This window comes from Chrysoperla carnea, chromosome 1, assembly GCF_905475395.1.
Source record: "Chrysoperla carnea chromosome 1, inChrCarn1.1, whole genome shotgun sequence".
NCBI classification, from domain to species: domain Eukaryota; kingdom Metazoa; phylum Arthropoda; class Insecta; order Neuroptera; family Chrysopidae; genus Chrysoperla; species Chrysoperla carnea.
The window spans coordinates 70,520,131-70,546,986 of record NC_058337.1 but is presented as its reverse complement, the minus strand read 5'-3'; the positions used below and the strand labels follow the sequence as shown (position 1 = coordinate 70,546,986).

General features: G+C 28.8%; 2 protein-coding genes across 5 annotated transcripts in view; both read right to left on the bottom strand.

Annotated features, from left to right (window-relative positions):
- LOC123290543 (PDZ and LIM domain protein Zasp-like) overlaps positions 1-5,012 on the bottom strand; it is a 110,111-nt gene extending 105,099 nt beyond the window's left edge. The window contains exon 1 of the mRNA XM_044870768.1: positions 4,686-5,012. Coding sequence (XP_044726703.1) covers positions 4,686-4,790 — 105 coding nt within the window. The 5' untranslated portion in view covers positions 4,791-5,012. The remainder of the gene's footprint in view (positions 1-4,685) is intronic.
- Positions 5,013-11,263: 6,251 nt separating this feature from the next.
- LOC123305017 (PDZ and LIM domain protein 5-like) lies at positions 11,264-22,473 on the bottom strand. Of its 4 annotated transcripts, XM_044886613.1 has the most exons (13): positions 22,336-22,473; positions 20,363-20,495; positions 20,151-20,302; positions 19,646-20,096; positions 19,441-19,590; positions 17,630-17,698; positions 17,238-17,571; positions 16,567-16,745; positions 16,241-16,504; positions 15,822-15,877; positions 13,129-13,176; positions 12,833-12,995; positions 11,264-11,376 (listed from the first exon to the last, which is right to left on the bottom strand). In XM_044886613.1, the coding sequence occupies exons 2-13, from the start codon at positions 20,459-20,461 to the stop codon at positions 11,311-11,313; spliced, it is 2,031 nt and encodes a 676-aa protein (XP_044742548.1). In that variant the 5' UTR covers positions 20,462-20,495; positions 22,336-22,473; the 3' UTR covers positions 11,264-11,310. The 4 variants fall into 4 exon arrangements, with proteins under 4 accessions (XP_044742548.1, XP_044742545.1, XP_044742546.1 ...); XM_044886610.1 differs by lacking the exons at positions 13,129-13,176; positions 15,822-15,877 and adding an exon at positions 15,937-16,160; XM_044886611.1 differs by lacking the exons at positions 13,129-13,176; positions 15,822-15,877 and adding an exon at positions 15,937-16,157.
- Positions 22,474-26,856: the final 4,383 nt, after the last annotated feature.

The window sequence follows — 26,856 nt, the reverse complement described above, 5'->3', positions numbered from 1 at the left end:
ATCATAGTATATTATTTGTAGTTAATTTGCCTTGTTTTTTTTTTCATCGACATTTATTAAATTTTGTAAATTTCTGTTAGCCTTAACCTTCGTCTTTATTAGAGTGGAGGTTAACTTCTATTCTTAAAAATCGGCATATTACTACAAAATTAATAACGTTATAAGACAGAATAGCCTGAAAACCATGTATCCACCGATCAAACCGTATTACACGAAAAATATAACATATAAATTGAAAATTTAAAGAAATCCCCGATAGACAATCAGATCTATTTGATTCGTCTGTGACATCTTAGCTCCTAAGCGAGTGAAGCGTTTTTTATTTTCTTTGAAAGGTAATTTGATTGAGTATTTTAGTCATGTATCAAGATAATCCTCTCAGCTGTTTGAAGATCCTCTCGTCTTTTCTAGTTGTTTCGGATACCGATCCATAAACTCGCACTGGAAACATAGCTTAAAACACTTTAGATTAATTATTAACCAAACAAAAATATCAAAATCGCTTCATTCGTTTCGGAACTACGATACCACAGACAGACACGCAGATATACATATACATAGACACGTAAAACTTGAAATACCCCTTTTTAGTTGGAAGTTACAAATGAAATGTTCTGAATATTTTGAGACTGTATTAAATTGAAAATTTACTTTAAAGCACTTCTCAAGTTCCCGTTATAATTATAATTTAAACATTTCGCATTAAATTTTGATGAGCATTACTTAACGAGACTCTATATTTTTCGAAATTTTTTTATAAAATAAAATTTATAATTCAATTAAACCATTAAAGAAACTCCTACAAAAATTTATGTAATATTTGAGAATTTAAATTAATTTTGTGCCAATTTAATCTAAATGTTTATTTAATTTTTAAACATTAAATTTATTTAATTCTTGAAAATTAAAATAAATTTGACTATTTACTTTTTGAAAATCTAATCCAAAAGACCTGTCAATGTAATACCACTTTGCTCTACCATTTCAGTATATCTATCTATACGCCCTTCCCACAATAATTTTTTCATAAATCATCAAATTGTTGGCGTCAATTGAATACTCATTTCACAGCCAAATCATTTTCAGGTCATTGTCCCATATTTATCATATTAAGGAAATACCTTTCAAAATGGTTTTTCGCTATTTTCTAGAAAAAATTATTGAAATTTATTCACTGAATTCGTCGTTCACATTTCCAATTAGAACATTTAAATCCATAAAAGAACGCTTTCTTTGACTTCGATTATCATAAAAATATTTTTTTAAATTTCTTCAAAATGTATCTCTTACAATATGAAGAGTTACAAAAATTGAAAATAATATCATATTTCTCAAAATTCAAAATTTTGCATCTTTTCAAAATAAAAATTTTTATTTTATCAGTTTTAAACAAAAAAGTACTCTTAAGTACTCTTCTGATTTTTATACTAGACGCTTAGTTTTCGAAATAAAAATATATTAATTGCCTATAGAAGTTTTTGTTTTTGGGGTTACATTTTTTTTGGATTACGTTGTTGTTATTTTTGTAAACTCTAAGGAGCGAATTTGCTTAGCTAACGCAGCTCCTAAGCTACGATTTTTTTTTAATAAAAATATAATAGCGTGTTCAAAAATTTTGCAATCATAAGTTTGTTTTGAAGTCAACGCCAAACTCAATTCTTTAATCTTTTCTTTGGCTTCGACTTCAAAAGGTATCTAATTGAACAATAAATAAAAAGAATAGTTTATCTTTTTTTGAAATCGACTAAGCATTAGTTATATAAATAATTTTTTGAGCCAATTGCTGGAACTTAGACCGATGTAAGCAATATCTTGATAAGTAATATGTTCAATACAGTATCAACTGTCAAGTGAATTAAATTTTTCTGATCTTAGAGCCTTACCTATAGAACATAATTTTCTTCCAAATCTACGAATTCAAAATTGTTTAAGATTTGATCAAATATCTAAATTTCTTAACTGTTTGTCCAGTTATTGAATGAACCAGTTGGGTTAATTCGCCATTCTGATAAAATTTCACTGCAGATAAAAGTTTTATAAAAATTATCTATCAAATAAAAATTTTGTATGCAAATATTTAATTTGGTAGTCCTAATTTCAAATTTAATCTGAAACATACTTTCGATTTGAAGCATACGATTTCATATCTTATCTAATTTTAAAATAAAATATGCAAAGAAAAAAATCCACTTTCAGTTTTCATACTTGCATGATTTTAAAAAAGACAAATTATTTATTTAAAAAAGACTCTCTCCAATGTTTTACTGATTATAATAAGACAGAAAGCAGGAGTTAAAATATTGCATGAGTAATTTTTAATTTTGCTTTTACAAATTGCAATATTCCCTATGTTTTCTTCAAGTATTGATAATTAAGGCTGTTACCAGCTAGCAAAAACCTATTCATTTATAACCAATAGGTTCTTAAAGTAGGTTTTAGGAATTTTTTCCGTTCAATCTGTTAATTGAGATCTATCCAGTTCTCGATGTTAGTAGTTAGTAAAAGAAACGAAATAGTCTTCTTTAATTAAGCTTTGTGCCTAAAATAACCTTTGAATCATTTATTTTTTGTAAGCATACAATTTAGATTAAATCTAATACCATTGAAATTTCAACGGATTTGCATTTGATGTATGTAATATTAACTATTACTTAATTAAAAATATACTAGACAATTTCAATAGTATACAATTTCATAGAAATTAGTGTAGTTTTACTGTAAAAAGAATTTAAAGTGGGCGATGAACGAGTATCGGGCGCGGGGTTCCTATTTCTACACAGATGAATTAAAAACAAACTCAAAAACATTAGCGAAAATTATATATAAAATGTTTTTATCAATTTCAATTTGAGAATTTTATTTTTATTTCTTGGCAAACTTATTCATTTAAATATATATTATATATTAATTTTTATTTAATAGTTGTAAATACATTTGTTTAATATACAGATGATTTACAAGTTTATATACAAGTTATGAACAAATTCAGTTCCATCTTTACCATAAGAAACGGAAGAGATTGATGAGATCTTCGAAATATCAAACGCTTTCTTAATTCAATGGAATTTTAAAATAGGAAATGTAAAAATTTTTTGAAAATTTAGACGAATATATACTATGGTTAAGGAACTCACATCATAATTTAAATGAATACCGATTCTGAGTATCTCAGTTCTATAAGTGATGATATAGGCAAAAGAAATTCGAAGAAATGTTCTCGAATGCGAAAAACGCTATAATAATAAATCTTTCAAATCTATCTATAATGAATAAAATTGAATTAAGAGCCACTACCCTACAATAACATCGTAATAATATTTTCAATCATGTGACATCTTGATACATTAGATTTTTGGGGACCTGTATTTTGCACTTTGGAAAAAAAAACAAAAATGCTCAATTTAAATTTTTATATTAAGGGACTTTAAAGTCAAGCTGTATTTTAAAGTAGAATAAATAAAATATGAATATTTATTTCTTTTGGTAAGACGCCTCAGAAAATTTCTAAATATAACTTTTTAAAATATTATATTTATAACAAAATTATAAATTGTATAATTTTATTTGACAGTTTAGCAAATTACTGGACAAAACCGAAAATAAAAATCTACATATCAAATTATAGAATTATAAGTACCTTTACTTAAAAATAGGTTTGAATCTCGGATACATATATAAAAAATTTACGATTCAAACAAGCTCTTGTAAATTTGAAACGACCTTGAAAAAATTCTTTATTGATCCAATTTTTTTTTTTTTACAGCATGCATGCAATGATATAAAATTGAAAATTGATAATGGCGAAGCTTTAAAATATTGAAGATTCAAGTCCCAACTACTTTTTTAAATGACCTTGAAATGAAATTTGAAACTTTAGTTATTAAAACAAATTTTTACAGAAGTTTTACCCAAATTATATTGAGTACGCTACAATTAGCTACCCCAAATTATATCAAGTGGACTACATTTTTTTATGAATAACAGTGTACAACAATATAATAATTATTATGTAGGAAGATATTAGTGAGATGATCCTACTGGGCACAAAAACGACAAAGCTTTAAACTATTTATAAATCTTGAAAAGTTAGCTAACGCGCGCGAGAATTGTATTTCGCTCCTCTGATCGCGTTGCGTTATATATAAGTATATTTATACGTATTTAAAAAGTGCCGTGTGCAAGTCAATTTTAATATGCAATAACTTTTTTTAAGTTAAAAGATAATCATGCATGAGTTAATTTATTAAATATTCTCATTTTTATTTAAAGAAAAATTATTGATAATTAATCAATTTAAATTAATTAAATGAAAATGACTAATATTTGATAAACAAATTAATTATCAATTACAAAAATGGTTCATTGATTAAAAAAAATTCAGAAAAATAAAATCAATAAAATAAATACATCATTGCTTTCTAATATCAAATCAATTTGCGATAAGATTTTAATTCAAATTTAATTTTACAATGACATCTATTGAATTGAACTTGAACTAAAAACACAACTAAAATGCGGGATTCAAATATAATATTTTCAACCAACAAAAAAATATTATCACAAAACTAATTAAAATTCCATCACATTATTTAAAATTACTGTGTATTATTATTACTGATAATAAAAACTATTTAACCTCCACAAAAAACTAAATTGTTATCAGTATTCATAAATATTCAACATACCTTTTGAATGACAAGCGGTGATCCAAAATCTTTACCACCTTGTAACCGAAATCCCCATGGTGTATTATCAGTTCTTTGTAAGCGAACGCTTATTAATTGCGCCATTATCTCTTTCAAAATTCACTCAAATCACTCAAAAAAAGTATACACTTCTCAAAATTCGTTAGTTCGAGTTCGTTTTACTATTAATTTATTAGACACTAAATTCTATAATAAATGGCCGGAGAATATTTTTGGAAATTTTGCAACAATTATCGTATTTTTATGAATTTTATTATTAATGTTTGTGTTGCTGCGTACTAAACACTTCACCGTATTGTTGAATATTAAAAGTTGAAATTTAAAACTCTGTTAAACAAGTGCGCGAAACACAGATCGTGTTAACTCGGTACCAATGATCGACTATGATCGGAGAACAAAACTATTCTTAAATAATTAAATGTTTATTATTATTTCATTTTTCATGTAATTGTTTTGAAGATTTTTTAAAGACGATTTGTATTTTCGGCTAGTTTTTGTATAATTATTTGATGTGGTATAAGCCTAAATTTCTTAAGTTCATTAATCTGATAAAAATTTTCCTCATAAAAACAAGTAAATTAAACAATTGTTTAAGTCTCGTGAATATTTTTATTAGAACATAACATAACAATGAAATTAAAGGATTAAAATAAAGATATCTTTCCATTAAGAATGACAAAACTTAAATCAAACATCATAATTTTTATACCATGTATATGAAATATACGAAAGTATTCTAAGTTTAGCCCCAAGTTTGTAACGCTTAAAAATATTGATGCTTTGAACAAAATTTTGGTATAAGTGTTCATAAAATCACCTAATTAGTCCATTTCCGGTTGTCTGTCTGTCTGTCGTCTGTCGTCTGTCGTCTGTCGTCTGTCCGTCTGTCATCACGATTACTCAAAAACGAAGAGAGATATCAAGCTGAAATTTTTATAGCGTGCTGAGGACGTAAAAAGTGAGATCAAGTGCGTAAATGAGCAACATAGGTCAATTGAGTCTTGGGTCCGTAAGTTCCATCTTGTAAACTGTTAGAGATAGAACAAAAGTTTAAATGTAAAAAATGTTCCTTATAAAAAATAAACAACTTTTGTTTGAAACATGTTTTCGTTAACATCACTGATTACCCATACGAGCAAATATTATGCGCAAGTTGTAGTATTATATGGGTATATCAATTATATGTTTGTGACATGCATGTATGTGTAATCAACACTGTCTATACATGGTATTTCAACAACTATCTCTGTCAATTGTTTGTTTTCACTTGTTTTTACCATTATTTATATTTTATGTCAATTTTAATAATAATATTATGCCATCGAAATATTTCATACAGCTTCATTGTGGGTAATAAAATTTTTTGATTGCTTGAACGCATAGATTCGGTTCGATTTTATCGATGGCATTGTATATCCCCACTTTAAAAAAACTCTAACATACTCAGGTTTCGACGAGATTCGAATGTTGCCTAATTATTTACTGAACCATTTCTTTTAAATTACTAACCAAACAAAAAATATTAGACTCATATAGACGAAAATTTTGTAGTACACTTTACGTAGCTGAAACTTAACAGTAAGCACTCACTTTGATAGAAAAATTGAATAATTGGCATCCGTTTTATTCAACATTGCATGTATAATTTTGCGTGCTGATTTTCCCAATATTAGATTAGGCTGCCAATCGAAGCTGCGGAAAACATTTGACTGGTATCATATATCACACAAATTTCTGTGAAATTTTTTTAATTTGTCCCATTTTTACCTTCTTCTACAATGTACAGGCAAAAAAAACTAAATTCGTTCTTCAAATTTCAACAGAAATGTCAATTTTTAATGCCTCAAAATCGATTTTGACTAGTTTCAACGTGTATCATTTGTGTAAATATCTATTTCGCAGAACTCAAGAAATATTGTCCATAGAATATTGGAATTTTCCGTCATTGAGTGTGAATACTTTTCGGGTGGAAAATTTTTGCAGGATCCCGTTTAAAAATGCTCCTGAACGTAAAAATGCAGGTTGCCGGTTAATAACCCAGTAGAATATTGTTTAAACAAAATTTTTTTCAACAAATAAATAAAATTGAGACATTTGATTCGGAAAATTTTATTATATAATTGGGAAGCGCTAGAACGATGAGATTTTAACCAAACGCCTCGAAATAAAGTCAAATAAACAGAAAAGTTCAACAAATTTCATTTTCCCGAGGGTTGCGATGTGAGTAATGAAATTTTTCGAACTTTTCCGTTTATTTGACTTTATTTCTAGTCGATTGATGAAAATTCCATCTTTCTAGCATGTATAGAACAGAAAATCGTTATTTTTGAATGGTTTTTCGAGCGCTCTCTTAACAATTAACAATAAAGTACTTAAAACGCAACTAGCCCAAAAATTTTTGCGATTTACATACTAAGAGTCAAATTTTTTCTTACACATTTTGAGGGATAAAAATCGTCAAATTCGCGTATTTTCAAATTTTACGAAATTTTTGTTCGAAAACTGGAGGGCTTAGAGAAAAATATCTAAGAACATTTTTTGTTAACTTTGACCCTAATTATATGATGAAATTTCCGAAGCGATTCGTTCAATATTATTTATTTATTTAAAAATAAAATAGTTTAAACAATATCCTACCAAGTTACCCACCCGCAACCTTCACATTTACGTTCAGGAACATTTTTTAAATGGACAAAAATTTTCCATCCGAAAATTATATACACTCAATGGCGGATTTTACCGGAACTGAACGCAGTATACGGGTAACCACTATTTTACTATATTAATAGGTAAACAAGTAGTTTCAACTTACAAGTTGAATGTCAATTGAAAAAAGAAACTACAAGATTAATTAAATAATGAAATTTATTGATTTTAAATAATAAGTACTAAAAAAAACAAGAAATGTTTGAAATTTGTATTTATTTTTCTAATTAATAATAATAAAAATAAAAACAACAGATGAGTAAGGTTCCAGTTAAAATAAAAATAGAAAGTTAAAAGGTTAATATGTACTTACACATATCTATTTATTATTATTGGTTTGGTTTGGTTGAAAGTAAATTTATATCCTAATTATATAAAACGACATCTACTTTTATGACTAATTACAAAATAATATATTATTATTATTATTATTATGGGAGAGTGTGGTACCCTAGATCACAACTAACGTTTAAATGTTTTTAAAGTAAATTTTTTAAATATAACAATAGATATAGTCAGGGCCCGATCTAGCTATTTTGCTCCTGCGGGAAAAAATAATATTTGCCGCCCTTTACATAACATATACGGGATGTTTTAAATGGATATATGCTTGAAACTCGATAAATAAATTTAATCGAAGAAAATTGTGGATCTATTACAGAGGAAACATAAAAATTTTGCCACGCTAACATAGGGTTTTTGCTTGAGAATTATCGAGAAATTTGTCTTTCTTTGCATATAACACGAATTTCAGGCCTTTAAGTTTACTGGGTAATCTACCCCTACTCTTGAAAAAATGTATAAAGCTGTTATGACTATTTAGCCAACATCGACGGAAAATGAGCGTGTTTTCTGGTTATCGCCAAACTTTTCAGCAAAATACGGAACCGCCTATCAGATGATGCTATTAATGCTATAGTTTTTCTGAAAGTCTATTTTATAAAGAAAAAGCTTTGAATTTAAATTTGATTTCTTTTGACTATTTTGCGGGTTACCGGTTGGTAGAAAAAATTTTGTTTTGTTAAACGTTTTTAAAGTCATCTAAATATGTACTACTTAGTAATTTTGTTGATTAAATTTTATTAATTATTTTTTATTTATTTAAATAATGTTGTACATTTGGGAACTGGTAGGTATCCAATAATTATAAAAAATTTAAGTATACTACCCATCTCTTTACTTTTTATATAGACCAGCCGACTATAGTTTGTTTAATTTATTGGTTGTTCTTGATTTGTTCATTAATGTATGGTAATTAAAAGTTACCATTTGATTTAACAACTTGTTTATTAAAAATTTCAAAATTTCTCGAGATGCTCGAGAAACTCGAGTGGTAGAGTGCTCACCAAGGTACAACACTTTATCCTATTATTATTCAAATATTATTAGTTTCTAATATTTATGTATTGTGATCATTTAGAAGTATTTTTAAATTATCCAGCTATTTCTTAATCTATTGATGTCACATATCAGCCAAAAAAATTTTGCCATTTCTCTTCGATTTCATAGGGTTTATGATTTCAATCACACAAGCATGAATTAATCTCTAAAGTATAAATATTTTTTGAAAATGAGATTTCATAAAATAATCTGACTGTCCATTTTTACAAATCCGCTATTCCCCTATCAGTCAGTTAATATGGTAGCTAAAGACATTCCAAATTATAATTCTATTTTCTAAAGTAATTAAACTGTGAGCTTTCAAGGAATAAAAATTTAAAAAATAAATTATATCTGTAAAAAGTGAATAATATTTAATTAAATATTTCTGAAACAGATATACATATAAGTTTAAACCTGGGCCAATTTGGCAGATATCGACAATCATACGCTTTAAATTTGCATAATAATTTAATTTATTTTTTAGTGCAATAAAGCGTGTTTTTAGTTTGTTTTAACTGTATTTTAATTTATACTTTTTAGTCCATTATTTTCAAACAAAAATGTAATTCTTAAAGGAACATTTTTTTTTTAAATTTTTGTGTTATCTCTGAACGTTTACATGATGTAAACGGACCCAAGACCCTCGGACCCTCACTATTTATGTCCTGATCACGCTATTTTCAGCTTGATATCTCTTTTCGTTTTTGAGTTATTATGATCACAGATAGATAACCTAAAATGGACTAATTAGGTGATTCTATTAACACATTTACCAAAATTCTGTTTGTAGCATAAATATTCTTAAGCGTTACAAACTTGGGGATAAAGTAAGTACACTTTGATATATATTTAGTCGCGCAAACGAAGCACTGAAGCTCGAAAATTTGAACAGTGAGACGGATTTGAATACGGTTTCCTGCATTCGATTCGTTAGAGCGTCAGGAAACTTTGTGACCTAAATTAATTTACAAGAAATTGAAAATAAACAATTTGCATAAAAAATATGCATTTTATAATTGCATTTTAAATTGACCGTAAATACTAAATTCATAATTGGGTTAATAGTGGGAATTTTTGGGGTCACTGAACACGAATATCGTGACAAAATTGACCTACAAGATACCTGTTGCCCAGAGTGAACGATATCCCCGTCATCTCTTGGAATTTTTCAGGAAATTCGTTATATATAATTAGTTCAATCTTGTTACTTGGAGGCTTATGGGGTCGCTGAACATAAATATCGCAAGAGAATTTGTATCCGAAGTATCTGATGCTCAGGATAAGCGGTATCCCCACCGTGTCCTGGAATTTTCGGTAAATTCGTTATTACCGGTCGTAAGGTTTTGTCAGGATATTCATGTTCAGCGACCCTAAAAACCTCCGGGTAACGAGTTTTTACCGTTTATATAACGAATTTCTCGAAAACTCCAAGAGACGACGGGGATATCGTTTACTCCAGGATAGCAGGTATCTCAGAGACCTATTATGTAGCAATATTCGTGTTAAGCGATCCCAAAAAGTTCCGTATAGCAAGTTTTTAATCATTTTCGTCACTATTAAACCCAATTGTGAATTTAGTATTTACAATCAATTTAAAATGCAATTATAAAATGCATCATTTACACAAATGGCATATTTTCAACTACTTATAAATTAATTTAGCTAATAAAAATTTTCTGACGCACTACCGAATCGAATGCAGAAAACGGCATTCAAATCGGTCATGCTGTTCAAATTTTTCGAACTTTGACTGTTTTTAGTATTGTGTTTCCACGACGAATTTCGTATATACAGGGTATACTCAGTAAACAACATTTTCAGTATGAAGTTTTAGTTTTTTTTTTTTAAATCTAAATTCATGACGAATGAGTTAGTTAGGGCTTTATTAATTATTGTTTTTAATATTAAGAGTTTCTCGACCAATAATAAGAAAGCGAATTTTTTTTTTTTTTTAGTTTAATATTTATTTTATAGAAAAACTTACGTTCATAGATTCAAAATTTAAAATTTGAATTTTTTCAAAATTAATTACGCTAAATTTAAATAATTACTTTGTTCGAATGACATGCAAATTTTAAATTTTAGAGCTTTGAACTTAAATTTCTTTGTAATTATTATTAAGCTTTACGGAAAAGATCAAACGTATCAGATCGAAAATGCCTGTGGATTTTTCGTTTTAGAGCTCCATCTCCTGTATTACTTTTGTCTGTTGTTCGCTGTATATTATACTGTTTATCGATTGAAACACGCTCCTTAATATCTGGATACTTCTTAATCCGAGTGCGGCTCCATCGCGTATCGCAGCACACCTGGCATTGGGCAACGTCGAACGGAACATGTGTTCATCATTTTTTTTTCTAAATATAAATACAATATTTACTTTGTTTAAAATTGTTTATTGATTAGATAAACACGTTACAAGTAATAATGATAGACTTTTTTAATTTAAAAATCTAAAATTGCAAATTTATGTCAGCAAACAACAAATCCAGTCAAATATATTACTTCCATCTGTTTATGGCTCCATTTGTGCTGGTAAATTAGGTGCTGTTTGTAGTGGAATATTTTCCCCGCCATTGTTCTATGAAAAAAAGTAAAGAACATTAGATTCATTATTTTAATATAATCTCAAAGCAAGAATAGTCTTCTTAGTCATGTCTACATGGCAAAATAGTTGATCCCCAAAATATAATTCCTAAATCGTTACTTCCAAGAAATGAATTCTTATAAAATATTTGAGACGTCTTCTATTGCAAATATTGTGGTGAACAAAATCTTCTATACATAAGAATGGAAGCTGACTGATCGATCAACACACAGCTGAAACCGCTGGGTCTAGAAACATGACATTTTGTACACACGTTCCTTAAGTAAGTGAGCACGTTCCTTAAGTAACGCAATTTTTTTCTTTCTTCTCATAACACTGTGTTCCTATTATATTTTAAATATTAAAATTGCCATCAAATTCCTATCCATAAAAATAAATATTACGAAACGTCCAGTGTAGTAGCGGGTGTGCAAATTTTATTATGACACACATATGAATGCACAACCAAAACTCCCTTGACTAGGACTATGTAAATTTGTATGTAGATTTTTTTTACCACCCTAGATAAACATTAAGGAAGGATTTTTGAAAATTTGGCTCAAGGTGGTGAAAAAGCGGATGAAATTTTTTTGATACATCAAATGAAATAGATCAATTGGAAAACTACAAAGCCGATTTTAAAAATTATTTCACCTATAGAAAGAAACCTGCATTATCAGCAAATAACAAAGACAGAATGTTTTGTTTTAAAAAAAAATAGGATACCGCACCAAAAATTAAAGCCAAAGAGGAAGTAAGTGATATTAAATGAAATGAAAAAACTTGCTGTATACATTGTATAAGGATAATTTTTCTTTAATATAGGCAATTTTATTTCTTTAATGAAATCATTATATGAAAACTCATATCAATAGGTACATAGTACATTATATGAAAACTCATATCAATAGGTACACCCTATGTCTTTATTTATGCTTAGATCTTTAAAACTACGCAACTGATTTTGATGTGGTTTTTTCTTATAGATAGAGTGATTCAAGAGAAAGGTTTTTATGTAAAAAAACATGTATAATATAGTAGAGAAGCATTTATAATTTTAGGAGGGTAAGTGACGGCTTATGAAGTGAAGGTTATAACACAATAACCTTTGTATTAAAAATTTGAAGTTGCCCAGTGGAACGGGCAGTTCACAGCTAGTTAATAATATAATGAAAATTATAGAACCTATAAATAATTTCGCACGATTCACGCACGATTCTAAATCGTTAGAAAAAATAACTAAAAAAATCTGTTAAACTTATACTAATGTGGTTGATCGAATATTGAGGCAATGTATAGATAAAAAGCTGAATTTTTTTATATGTCAAAATACCAAAATCAGATTATGTTTTGAAAATATTTTCATGTTTTTTGAAATTGACTTCAAAAGTGTTTGATAGTTTAAGGGTCCTTTAAGATTTCAATATAGTCTTTTTTAAATAACTGTTACCGGTAATGAAGACCGCAAATCTTCTTCAGCCAATACTAAACTTGGTCTACCAGCAATTCCACGCGTTGGTAAATCTAATGAATGTACCATTTTATAAACTTCACTATGTTTCAGATGATCTAAACTTTTTGGTGGTTCTGGTTTATATTTTAGAAAATTAATCCTAAAAGTAATCATAAAATAATTTGAAATAATTTCCAACTTTATTGCACATAAAAATGTATGAATTCGTGTATAATTTCAATACTTTGTACAATTTAAATATTTGTAAAAGCAAATTTTTAAAAAAATCCTACCGTTTATTTTCGACAGCTTTGCTTGGCACCAAAGGACAATTCGATTCCCTAAAAATGGAATACACTCAATGCAATGCTTTTAATTATATTATGCTTTAAATTTAATAAAAATACAACTAAATTTTTTTTAATCTAAATTAGTCACTGAATATTAAATATCACAAATATGTGTCCCGTAACATTTTCGATAGACAATAATTAAAAAGATTTGGTACTTACTAAAAAGTCGGAAGGCCTTATTTTAATCATAGCAAAATTAAAACATAAAATTATTGACTTTGTTCAGCAGAAATAGGCTGTTTAATGCACATTTGCTTTTATGGGAACAGAAAATTAAAAAATTTCTACTGAACAAACCCATTTTCAAAACTATTTTCATAAAGGTCACTTAGCTAAAATTACTAATTTTCTCTTCTTTGATTTATATTTTGTCACAGACTAAATAAAAAATTTTATAAATAATTTATAACTTCTGCAGGAATGTAATATTACCTACATTGTAACAGTAATGTAATATGTACAATAATGTTATTTACATTGCATATACTGTTCCATATATAATACAAAGGGTTCCATAAGTCAAATCTATTTTTATCTTGAATCTTTTGATCATATGGTGGTAGTTAAATACAGCTTTAAATGATCACTTAATTATTTCAAACAGATTTTTAAAAACGCATCAAAGCGCAAAATAAATAAGCAGAAGTAGAATGATTTACGTAAAAAATTTCGATTCAGAAAAATCTAACTGAAAATATTTAAGTCAATTTACAACAATATTCGAAAATATACAATTGTGACATTCTTAGATGGCTTTGCACTCTATGAATGGGCTTTGCACTCGTTGGACACTCGAAAATTTTTAGCATTTATTTGGATACATTCCATTGCTTGAAAAATGTTATTCATTCTCAATAACAATATTCTTTACTTGCATGCAAAAAATTTTTGTTTTGAATTGTCACTATTCGAGAAATGAAAAACATTATTTACATATCTGTCATCTTTCTAAAAATACAAATCAAAGAACTCATATAAATTTACATTTAAAAAAATTTTGAAGGAATTTTTGGGTCTAAAATATATGACTAGATATTAGATCTAATATATTTCATATCATCATACGAAATTCCTTACTTTATTCACAGCCGATATATCGCGAGGAGGGCTTGAATGGCATCTGATAGCGGCGATGATTTTAACTTTGATTTTCAAGTCTAAATAGAAGTAAACTCGTGTTTGTAACTGATATCAAATAAATACTTGAAACCAGAAAAAATTGCTACTGAAAAATAAGTATTCGAAAATATGTTTCCTACAATAGTTTTATTTACAATTTAAAAAATTATTTTCGGAATTCTATGATCCTGAAAATCAAGATCAAAGTTAATATCATCTTTACCTATATTGTTACATCGTTCTTGTAGCCTAACAACTACAACTAAAGAGGTCATCAAAGAGGTCCCAAAGGTCCCAACAACTAAAGAAATCATCATTTTCAAAGAGGTCATCAAACTACTGACCCAAAAAGCTCAAAATGTATAATATATAACAAAAACTGAACAGTAGTAACAACAAGTTTCACAAACTCAAAAATGGTCGTTTTTAAACCTGAAAACAATGTTAAAAATAATTGAGTGCTTCTTGAGTTTGCCGAAATTTTGAAATAATCTTCAAACATTGCCACAAACAGCATTTTTAACAACTACAAACAAAAGCTTTTTAGAGTCAAATCTGAAATTACCCTTCAGCATTTTGTTGTAAGACAATCAAAAGACAAAAAGTTAAATTTTCATTTTTCTTATTTGTTATGTGATACAATTTTTGGCATTATTTTACAGTCATGAATCTTTGAAAGATGACCCAAAGCGAACATAAGAAAGGTTTTAGCCATGCTATCTTGCACCTCCAAGGGCAACGAAAAATAACCTGGCGCCTAGAGGCATATCAACTTTCGTAAAATTTCAGAGCACATAAAAATTTACTTTTGACTAAAAAATATTTCAATTTATATCCTAGAAACATCAATTCGCGAAAGGCCGGAATTACAACCATAATCTGACGACCACACTTATACACTCTTTACATATAGGCTGATCCACTTTAACCGAGTAAAAAATTGTTCTTTTAAGGGGTATATATGTTTTTTAATGTTTCATATAATTTCAGGGATTGTTTTTATATGACGAGACTATCAAATCCTATATGAGAAATCTAACAGAATTATGTATAATTTTTTTTATCGATTTTATCAAATACTTTTAAATTGTTTGAATTCAAAGAATAAAAAGTATATTAGCATCCCTAAAATAAAATTTTGTTAGTTTTCTCATATAAAAGAAATTCAAAAATTAAAGCCTAGGAATAAAAAGTTTCATATATTTAACCAAGGTAAACGAATCTGTTAAAAATGTGGATTTGTATTTCAAAAAAAAAAAAAAATGAAGTGGACCCTCATTTAATCTCGAACTTGGCCACTTAATAAAATATTTAATATCTGAAATGTATTACCCCCTTCAAGTGACGAAACATTTAAAAAAAATGCATCCCTTAGAAGAAAAATACCTGACTTGATTAAAAAGTATCACCCTATATACAAAATTATAAATAATGTTTTTTGCAAAATATTAGCACAACAATTTAGAAATTTTGTTAAGAATTACTTAAAAAAATAAAATTAAAATTCTAAATACCTATAAATTCTTGAACGTGTTGGCGACCATGGCCATATTGCATTTAATTTTTCAATCTGTAAAAAATGTTCACACAACCCAATTAACAAACAGTTCTAGAAAAAATTTCATTTACCCTAAAGTTGTTCCAATAATGATCTCTGATTGAGAACTAATTGTTTCAGCAATCACTTCATCTGTATATTTTCTAGCATTAATTTTTCTCGGTACAATATCATCTGGTTCATATAGTTTTTTCCCACCCGGTAAAACAATCGGTCGCTGTAGTGGTGTGGATGGAAACATTGGTTTTTTGTAAGTTAATTTTATGGATGGTTGTTGATCTTCCTGTTCTTCCTGCTTATTTTGACATTGTTAGCAAAATTTGTTTTTTCGAAATTTCCTGGAATTAAACATTTTAGTAAACTAAACCAAAATACCTTATATTTTTTATCTAATTTTTCCCTCTCCTCAGGTGTTAAATTATCCACAGGCTCTGGTGATGGAGTTGGAGGTACAGGTGTAGATCCTGGTGTTGCATCTGTTTTTAATTCCTCTGATCCCGTTTCTTCAACAATTTGTGGAATATTATCTCCATCTCCTTCAACATTATCTGCGTCTCCACCTTCGCCTTTATTTGTTTCGTCACCTTCTTTGTTTTCGCCTTCTTCAAGATTAGCCTCTTCTTGATTTCCATCTTCATTCTACAAACGTGCAATAAGTTATGCAATGTATATAACATAACTGTAATGCAAATAGTTTATACTTGGTTATTATTATTTTCGTCTGTTGTATTTTCATTTGCTGATTCATCTGTTTTAACGATTTTTGATAATTGATTTGTAACAGCGTTAAGGGTTTGTTGAATAGCAGCTGGCAACTGTGATAAGGCTAATAATTGTCTTTGTACAAGCAACAATTGTTCTTCCATACTTAAATTTGAGCCTGAAAATTAAATTTTTATTGGGTTACATATTTTCTTGTGCTATCAATTTTAAGTGGGAATAAAGAAAAGCTTATATCTGGAAATTGGAAGAAATAAAAATTAAATTACAAATGATCCAAAATTGGGTTTAACCTCCATTTCTCAGACCACGTCTATCGCAGAGCCCCCACCCCCTATCATTATTTTTTATCTTTATGTATTTGTTAAACTACATTCGATTATATACAATTAATTTTATAATGTGGGTGGAGTCGGTTACTTCGTTCTTATAGAAGCGACGGCAGTGTGATTAATTTACCGCCCATTAAACTATTTTTCTTCACACTGCCGCTGCCACGATTCGAACCCGCAACCTCCCAGCCAGTAGTCAAAACAAGTAAACACATTTACAAATGATTTAATAAGCAAATTAAGTCAAACTAGTTGGCCAGTTTTGCCAATTCAAAATTATGTTAGCAAATAGCTTTGAGGAAATGTTTAGAACTATTTACCTGAAACACTTTCAGACGTTTGAGTAGTCTGTAAAAATTTTTGCACTTCTAACAAACTTGCTTGGCTAACTTGTTGCGTTTGAGAAACAATTGATGTGGACTCAACCGATGCCTGTTGGTGTGAGCTTATACTTGTTTCACTTGCCGATATTTCTGAAACAGCTGATTCTACACTCTCTTGTTGAATTTGAGTTTCTTGTACTGCAGAACTTTCTTGAATGGAAGTTTCTTCTACGCTTGCTTGTTGTTCCGTTGTCTCTGTTTTAGTTTCAATTTCCTCTTTTTTTGTTTCATTTGTAGTTACTTCAGCATTCGCATTTAAACCATTTACACCCTGTTTTTTATGCAAATTGTATAACAAATATAATATAATAATGCATAAACATTTATACCTTATCTTCAACCCAATCTTTGCTTAGTCTTCGTTTTATCTTTTGAATTGCAACTTTATACGGTGGATCCTAAAATTTATTGGATAATATTACAAAAGCTCTCAATCAATGTTTAGAAAATATTTAACATGCATTCATTAATTCAAATGCCTATGCACATAAGCAAACAATTTTTCTGTATTTTCAAAGCAATAAGGCCAAATAAAATGCATCAATATGCTGAAAATTTAAAAGAAAATGCATCCACGATGCAAACTTACATTAGGTTATTCCATGGAATTCGTCACTTATTTAGCATAACTATTCACATTGATTTGAAAAGTAATCTAGGTTTGTAATTGGTATATACTAGGGGTATCAGAATAAATGGTCAATATTCAAGGGGTTAATAGGGTATGCCGAAACAATCATTTTGGTGCAATAAACACGGGTTTGGAAACGGAACTCTTCGGAGCTAGAAAAAAATTTTTTATTCTAAAATAAAATAAATAATTTTTTTAACGAAAATTTTATGAAGTCTTGTCTAAAGCAGGTAATATGGTAAGACAAAGAAAGCGAAAACATCCCTATTACAGTAGCTACATAAATTAACAATTTCGCACATCGTTTCGAGTTAGTGCCCAAACTTCGAAGAAATGTTTCGGATAGAAGTTGTTGGTATTTTAAAGAGAAATACTGTTACATATTTATAATTTTGCTCTATATATCTCTAACGATTTTCGAATAATGTGTCTTTTTTTAAATTTAGAATAAAAATGCTCTATCTTTAACAAACAGTTAAAAAATGCTTCTAATAAGAATACCAACAGTTTTTGTTCGAAACATTTCTTCGAACGTGGAAAGTAGAATAGATACGTTACAAATTTAAAAGAATCTATAACAGAACACATGTTTACCATATCGAAATGATTGTTTTAGCATACTCTACTAGACCCTTGAATATTGACTTTTTTTTTTAACATACGTGGTATTTAGTAAGTTCTACATGAGATCTTAACTGAACTTTGAATTATCTTTAAGTGTGAATATTCCAAATAAAACATACTGTTCAAACTTCACTTCAAAAATAAACTTCTATGTAGGGTAAGGAAAGTAGGGTAAATTGTGCGTTTATTATGAAACCGTGTGAGTTTATCGAAGTTCGGTTTATATGTTAATGCAGGAATATTATCAGAGATGCAAAGTAAGAATTAAATTTCTCTACTCATTACCATGGAATGACCCACAAAATTTAAAAATGTGATTTGTGAAAATGTGAAATTAGTATTATTTGATTTATATACAAAAGATCCGATTGCGTCCGTGAAAAGCCTATTGGATTATTATAGCAAATACTTTTTATAATATAGCTTCAGCTTTCTAACATGGAATTTAAGTTTATTTATCAAACCAAAAAAAAAAAAAATTCATTAGGGCGAGCTCCGTAAATATATATATCTATAGTTCAATAAAAACTTTTTTTAACTTTTAAAATACCGTAGTTCGAAAATTCTACTATACAAAATTTAATTAGAAAAACTATAAAAAATATCTATTTAAAAAAATTGGCGATAACAGTTATTTAGAATGCGAACATGCGTCAGATTCGTTTCTCACCAAAACTCAGAAAATGTTTACTCATTACCCATATTTCATGCCTTTTTTATTTTATTTTATGCTTCAATCTTGCAATATCCATAATTCGAAAGAATCCATTTTTTATAAGATGCAGTAGTTTTTTGCTTCAAACACTTTTTCAACAAAATGCGCACTGTATCGAACAGCGCATGCTCAAAAGTTTCATAATTTTATTTGGCTTACTGAGTACCTACCCGTTGGCATACTACTTCATAAAAAATATTATCTCGAAAATAAGGTCGATAAAGTACCTTCGGTTTAATAAGCTCTTCTTTCGGTATAGGTTTAGGTCCTTTTGGTTTTTGCAAAAATGATGACCACTTTGTATCGTCCTCCTTCTTAACCTAAAATTAAATTCCAAATATGGGACTTGAAATTTCATGTACTAAAAACACATACCTCTTTTTCGATTTTAACCGAATATTCTAAACGAACTGCTCTCGCTGGTGATGGAGACCGCCCTCCTCGAGGTGGAGCAACAGATAATGACGAAGAACTTCTAGTTTCTTTATGCTGTTGTTTAACTTCAACCGATTTCTTTTCAACTTTTTGCTCAAATTTTTGCTCAACTTTTTGTTCAACCTGTTGCTCAGACATAGATTGCTCGAAGCGTTGAGCAAAATCTTTTAAATCGTTAGCTTGTTGTTTTTCAAAAGACTGTTGTATTTGTTCAATTTCTAAATCTTCCGGTAATGCTTCCCCTGGAGGCACAGCAATTTCCAATACTGGTGGATCACCAGGCACCGGAACTTCTTCTGGTTGTTGTGATAATACAGATTCTGGTAGTGGTGGACCTATAGGCGCAACTGGTAAGAGTTTTGGTTCAGGCACAGCTTCACCAACTGCACCCCTAGATAACATTCGAAGTTACTTAAAAAATTATCAGAATACAAACCTAACTTACCGAAAAACACCTAAGGTAAAATTATTCCCCGATAATTTAATCAACTCATGAGCTTGGGCATGAGATAATGGTGCAGTTGGAACATCATTTACTCGAACAACAGTGTCACCAACTCGCATACCAGCTTCCTCGGCAAGACTGCCCTCAGTGACCTAAAGCCAATATTTTTTTAAGAAAATATAAAACAAATTTCGAAAGTTTTAAAAACTCACTTTAATAACTGTTAAGGGGGTATCAAAATCTGCACCACCAACAAGTCGAAAGCCCCATGGTGTTGAATCAAATTTGGTTAATTTTATCTCCACTGCCATTTTGTGCTAATTAATGAATTCAAATGAAAGTCATCTAAAAGCAAGTGAAAATAAATAAATCATTTATTTTAGAAAAAAATACCAATCGATTACACATCAAACATATTTTTGACATGAATCAGTTTTCAAAGTTAAAAAGAAATCACTTTTCACGTGTCAAACTTTATTCCTCACAAATTTTTATAACGAAATCTTAAATTAGATTCTCTTTAAAATATCTACAGTGAAACCCTTTTATAAATAACAACATCCCTTCAACATTTAATATAACAAACAGTATCTCATTAATATAAAAAGTATCTGACTGAATTTTGAAAGCATATTACCCATACTGTAGTAAAAACTATGCATGACTGTCTTTTTCTCATTGTTTGCAGAATATTAAAGCCGCTTCGAATTTTATTAAGGTAATCGGTATGCCAGAACACATTTTATAAGACGGTCATAGCTTGCATTTAAATATATCGATTCTTTTACTGCTATGAATTAGAATATCGGTTTTTACCTTTTTATTCCTATCTTTTATCATAGTTTTATAGGTTCTCAAAATAAATTAATGAAATGCGAAAAGTCAGAAATTTTCGATGCTGAAATATTAATTTGTATTTATAATTTTAAGAGATAAGTAAAAGTTTTAATTTAGTAGAAGCTTTAGAGTACTTGATAAGTGATAACATACTCTTAGAAAGTAGCTACCTAGTATAGGTACAACCGATATCAGGTGAAATTCACTAAGGTTATATTTTTACTTCATTAGATGCATCTTATTATAACATTTATATTTTTTTTAAATTGGAAGTTGTCTTTTCATGTTTTTGAACTAATGAAATATCTACATAAAAGGAGGTAAGAGGATAAGTTATTACGCCGCAGAGAGTTTCTTTAACAATACTGCTTAGTATGTATATAAAAATACAGGCCTGTGGAGGTAAAAAGGAAGCAGAGACACTCCACAAAAAAACTTCCTTGACAATTCCTCAGCCTTCATTCATATTTCCCGCGAGTCACCAATATAATAAGAAAAGCCCCAAGGAGTCCTTTTTATAGAGTGGTATATCAAGGATTTCAGAGATTCTGCACATATTCGAGAAATTCTACATATAGTTGAATTTCTAGTTCTTAGTGTAATTATAAAACTTAAGGTACATTAAAAACAATTTTATATTATTTTTTTAATTAAAAAACTACTTTTCTTTTTTAACGCTTCCAACATAATTCAAATATTTTTTTGTTATTATATTTTATTGTCATCCGCAATGAATTTAAGCTTGTTATTTTATCCAGAATTGATTAATTTTGAAATACGAGATTTAACCGAAACTATACTTGGACCCTAATTTTTCCCTAATTATTGTTTTTATGTTAACTACTCAATTAGGGTTTTAATTGATACGGTATTTAAATAAGTATACATTTTACTTCTAACGGTATAGCTAACAAACAGTCCCTTTGATATCGCCAAAAACAGTATTCACTGTAATTAAATTCATTTCATTTTCCACAGTAAAATTAATATGGGTGCGCGGTAGATAATACAAAGTTCAATTACAATGAAGGCACAAGTTTTGACCATTTTTGGTATTTATGAATATTAAAAATTTATAAATATATATACTTTTTAAAAATTATATTTTCGTATCCTTGCAAAATTAACACAGTCAATTAAGGATTAAGAATTTCAAAGTCACTATAAAAAACTACACTCTGTTTTATCACATTTTTGAGATAAAACCCAAAATAACCCACACACTAGTTTATTTTTGCACTCACCTAGATTTTTCCATTACATAACAATTGTAAATGCAATTAAACAATTAAACTATTTTAAAAAGTTGGGTTTATTGTTATATTTGTTAAAAATTTATTGAACTTACATGAAAAAATTAATTATATTTCAATCGTCACTACCACCAAAAATTATGGAAATAATCCAATGGCATTATAAAATATTAAAATATAATAAAGTTTATATTCAAAATGGACCGTGCTGTAAGGTATCGATAATGTTCGATTTAATAATCGATTCTGCGGCCATTGAATGTCAATCGGATACCACAATAAGCGTCACATCGCTTATTAGTATTTATAACAGGGCTAACAAGGAAATTCTTTTCCAAGCAGTTTGGCAGGTTTTATCCTTAGAAAAATGGAAACATACCTAGAAAGTTCATTAAATATATTATAGAAAACTAATATTTCACCCGTCAAATAAATTTTTTACCATGTATAAATAAAAATATCAACGTAATTTTTTGAAAGTTTGTTACGCTTGAAAATATTGATGCTACGAATAAAATTTTGGTATAGGTATTCATAAAATCATCTAATTAGTCCATTTTCGGTTGTCTGTCTGTCCGTCTGTCTGTCTGACAACATGATAACTCTCAAACGAAAAAAGATATTAAGTTGTTATTTTTACAGCGTGCTCAGGACGTAAAAAGGGAGGTAGAGTTCGTAAATGAGCAACATATGTCACATCACTGTTTTGAGGTCGCACATTAGGCGCAAATTATATAGTATGTATTATATACGAGAATATCAGCCATGTATGTGTAACATGTAGGTACATATAAGTGGCTATCTAAGAGTGGCTATCATTCTTTACTTACAGGACGTGAAAAACCAAACGATTCCGTAATTAATACTATCTGTACATGGTATTTCAACAATTAATCCAGTCAATTGTTTGTTTTTTTAAAATTAATTTTGTTGTGACTACTCAATATTATTAAATAGTCAACTACTACATATCGGGTGTCCCATTTTAAGCAATTCATATGAAAATTTCTTAAACAAAGCATTTTGGGTTAATAACACTAGTAAAATTTGAGAGATGTCTTCCCGCATGGTTAGACCTTCATAGGAGGCTTAAATTTCACCCTGCTTTGCAAGGTTTTATGGCAGTAAACTCATATTCATAAGAGATGAAATAAAATTTTTAATTAAAAAGTTATTCTTTATATGACAAAAAACTTATGTATGAAAAGATTTTTACAAGAACCTTATAATTTTACATAGAAACCTTATTATCTTAATTGCTCCATCAACTTAATTTAATGAATACGTTTTTGTTATTCTAAAACGATAAATAAAAACAAGTTCCAAATAATTTTTTTTTTTGCCGATGAACCGATTTTGAAAGTCATCGCCAATTTTTTATTTTTTTGGGTACGGAACAATAAAGTCGCACTTGAAACATAGCTAAGAGCACTGTCTATTACCTATCAAAAAAATCATAATCGGTTCATCCATTTAAGCGCTACGATGCCATAAACAGACAGACGCGCAACACATAGCGGTAAAACTTATAACACCCTATTTTTTAGTTCGAGGGATAAAAATAATACAAAACGAATATTCCACATAATTTGGTACCCAAAAAGCGTAGCTATTCATTTCTTTTATTCATTGTTATTAATTTTTTTACTACCTATTATTATTGTTGTTGTATTTCAGGGTAAAATTTGAACGAACTATCTGGTTTTAAAACTTCAATAAAAGATAATTTGTATTAATGTATTTTATAAAATGGTTGATGGTTAATCGTATTCCATCCCTGAATTGATTGCAGTTGAGCGAAAGGGCAGCCAGGAAAACAGTTCAAAAATGCGGACGCAAAATAGTGATCTATATATTTATTCACATCAACATTTTTATAAAGCGGGAACACTTTCTTTTGCATTGCAATAGTACAGTCTTCCTGCTTTTTCACATCTCACTTTTTGCGTATAAAGGCAGCTTTTGATAACATATCAACTCTAATTCAAATTCGTAACTGATAAGCCCACTTTAAACAAGAAAGCTGTTCGTTATATGGGGCGGTAGTAACAAGTTTTAAGCGTGGTGCGTTTCATTTCATTTCAAAATAAATTTAAACATTCAAAAAACCCATTTTGCTACTATATAAAGGGTTTTTCAAGCTTTACGACACGTGAGATTATGGCTAAACGGCTTGATTTAGACAAAATTTTCTTTCAGGAATAGATGGAGAGTTATTGGCTGTAAATTTTAAAATTATTTTTCTAATAACAAGCTGACGAGAAATGCGAAATGTATCAAAGTAGTATTTTTAAAATGACATTGAATGATGTTTATTATTACATTTCTACAGATTCTACGATCAAAATAAAGGTGTTTTTCATGAAGGTTTATTTCATTTAAGCCTCACGGCTTTCAAAATATTCTGTATTTTCTGAAATTATAGAAACAATATTAACGTATAATTTCTCAAAGATTATATCAGTTTTTCAAACCAAATTTAATTTGGAGTCTACTAATCGATAGAATTTCTTGTCGCAACAGTGAATAGTTGAAAATTATGAGATTTCTTTAAGAAAAAATAATTTCTATGCTTTTTACTTACCTACATGTTTCTAATACATCTCAATCTAATATATCTTATAATAATTTGCTGTACAGATTCGTCATTAAATAATTTTATTGCCGCACGTTTAAAATGATTAACACAACTATCAAATATAAAATACAACAATTGAATTGAAGGCACTTAGCCAAATAAAAAAGAAATAATATAAATTGTGTCGCCAAAGAAAAATATTTATTTGGAAAAAGAAAAAATTTGGTAATTAAAACAAAACAAAAAAAAACATTTTTAATATTTTTGTCTTTTTTAATTTTTAAATATATACATACAATTAAAATTATATTTAATAATAAATAAGGCACAATAATTATAATTAATTAGATAATTAAAATGCTAATAATTTAAAAAAATTTCTGATTATTACTTCCAGGAGAAAAAATTAATATTAAGTGCAAAGGTCGTTGGCTCAAACACTGTTCCAACCATCTTTGATTTTTATCTGCTAGAAATAACAAACCTAAATTTAAAAAAAACATAATTTCAGTTTAAAATCATGTACCAAAATTATTTCGAATCACTTTTTTTTGAGCTTTCTGAATATTTAGTATTTACTACATTATCAGAATTACCAGTATTTCCTTGTTGAAGGATGGTATTCATTTGATTTATAATGTTTTGCCCTGGTTGCATTAAATTAGTTGAATTTAAAAACGGTATATTTCCTTGATCAGGTAGACCTTGATTATTAGGCAATTGATTCTGTCCTGGAATTGCAATACCACTTAAATTTCCTGACATTATATTTGTAAATTGTTCAGTTGAATTTGCAAATGGATTATTAGGTATTTGACTTTGATAATTAGGTAATTCATTCTGTCCTGGAATTGCAATACCACTTAAATTTCCTGACATTATATTTGTAAATTGTTCAGTTGAATTTAAAAATGGATTATTAGGTATTTGACTTTGATAATTAGGAAATTGATTCTCTCCTGGAATTGAAGGATTAGATAAATTTGCTGGAATAAGACTTTGGATCTGCCCAGGATTTAATGTATTAGAACCATTAGATTGTTGTAAATTTGTAGCATTTGCAATCATTAAAACATACTGTTGACCAGGATTTTGTGATTGAATATTATTAGTCCAATTATTTGGTACTTGAACGAATGTCCCAACGATATTATTATTGTCACCTAGAAGTAAAATTGAAGCTGGCGATGCTGGTTCATCGGCTTGTGTTCCCCCTGATTGACTTTCTCCACTTCCTTGTTGTTCCGGTTTTGTTAGTGGAATTAGCCATACATTTCCCGAATTCGGAAAATTGAATGATGATGCCGCTGGTGGCGACGTTGGTATAGAAACCCCTTGATTAGTTTGTGGATCATTTTGTGTCAAAGATTGTGGTGCGGGAGTTGTAGATTGCATTTGGAAAAAGTTTACAAATTGTTGAAATGGATTTGGATTTTCTGTTGATTGTTGTGGAGCGTTCTCAGCACCTGGTTGTGGAGTAGACGATGTTGGTTGTATGAAGTTAATGAATTGTTGAAATGGATTCAAGTTTTGATTATTTTGTTGTTCACCAACTTGTTCATCATTTTCAGAACCTCCTGGTTGTGGTGAAGAAGTCGATGTTGGTTGAAAGAAATTTAAGAATTGTTGAAATGGATTCGGGTTTTGATTATTTTGTGGTACACCAGACGGTTCATCATTTTGAGAACCTCCTGGTTGTGGAGAACCTCCTGGTTGTGGAGTAGTCGGTTGTTGTTGTTGGATGAAGTTTATAAATTGTTGAAATATATTTTCATTGCCTTGTGTAACATTTACTTCATCATTTTGAGTACCCGGTTGTTGTGTAGTGGTTGACGGCTGCAACCAGTTTACAAATTGTTCCCATGGATTAGGATTATTTTGGTTGTTTTGCTTTAGAGTTCCAACAGGTTGTGTATTAAACGTGTTATCAATATTTGTAACAAAATTATTGAAACCATCTGATATTGATGTTTGTATTTGATTCCATTGATCTGATTGATTTGGTATTGTCGTTTGTTCATCGACAGGTTTTTGTTCT

Excerpts from the sequence above, each read along its gene's own strand:
- LOC123305017 (XM_044886610.1), bottom strand. The coding sequence starts at position 20,461 with ATGGCAGTGGAGATAAAATTAACCAAATTTGATTCAACACCATGGGGC. Across the intron at positions 20,097-20,150 it reads TTTACCTTAGGTGTTTTTCG|GGGTGCAGTTGGTGAAGCTG; the intron begins GTAAGTTAGGTT and ends AATGTTATCTAG. Across the intron at positions 17,699-19,440 it reads ATGAAGTAGTATGCCAACGG|GATCCACCGTATAAAGTTGC; the intron begins GTAGGTACTCAG and ends AATAAATTTTAG.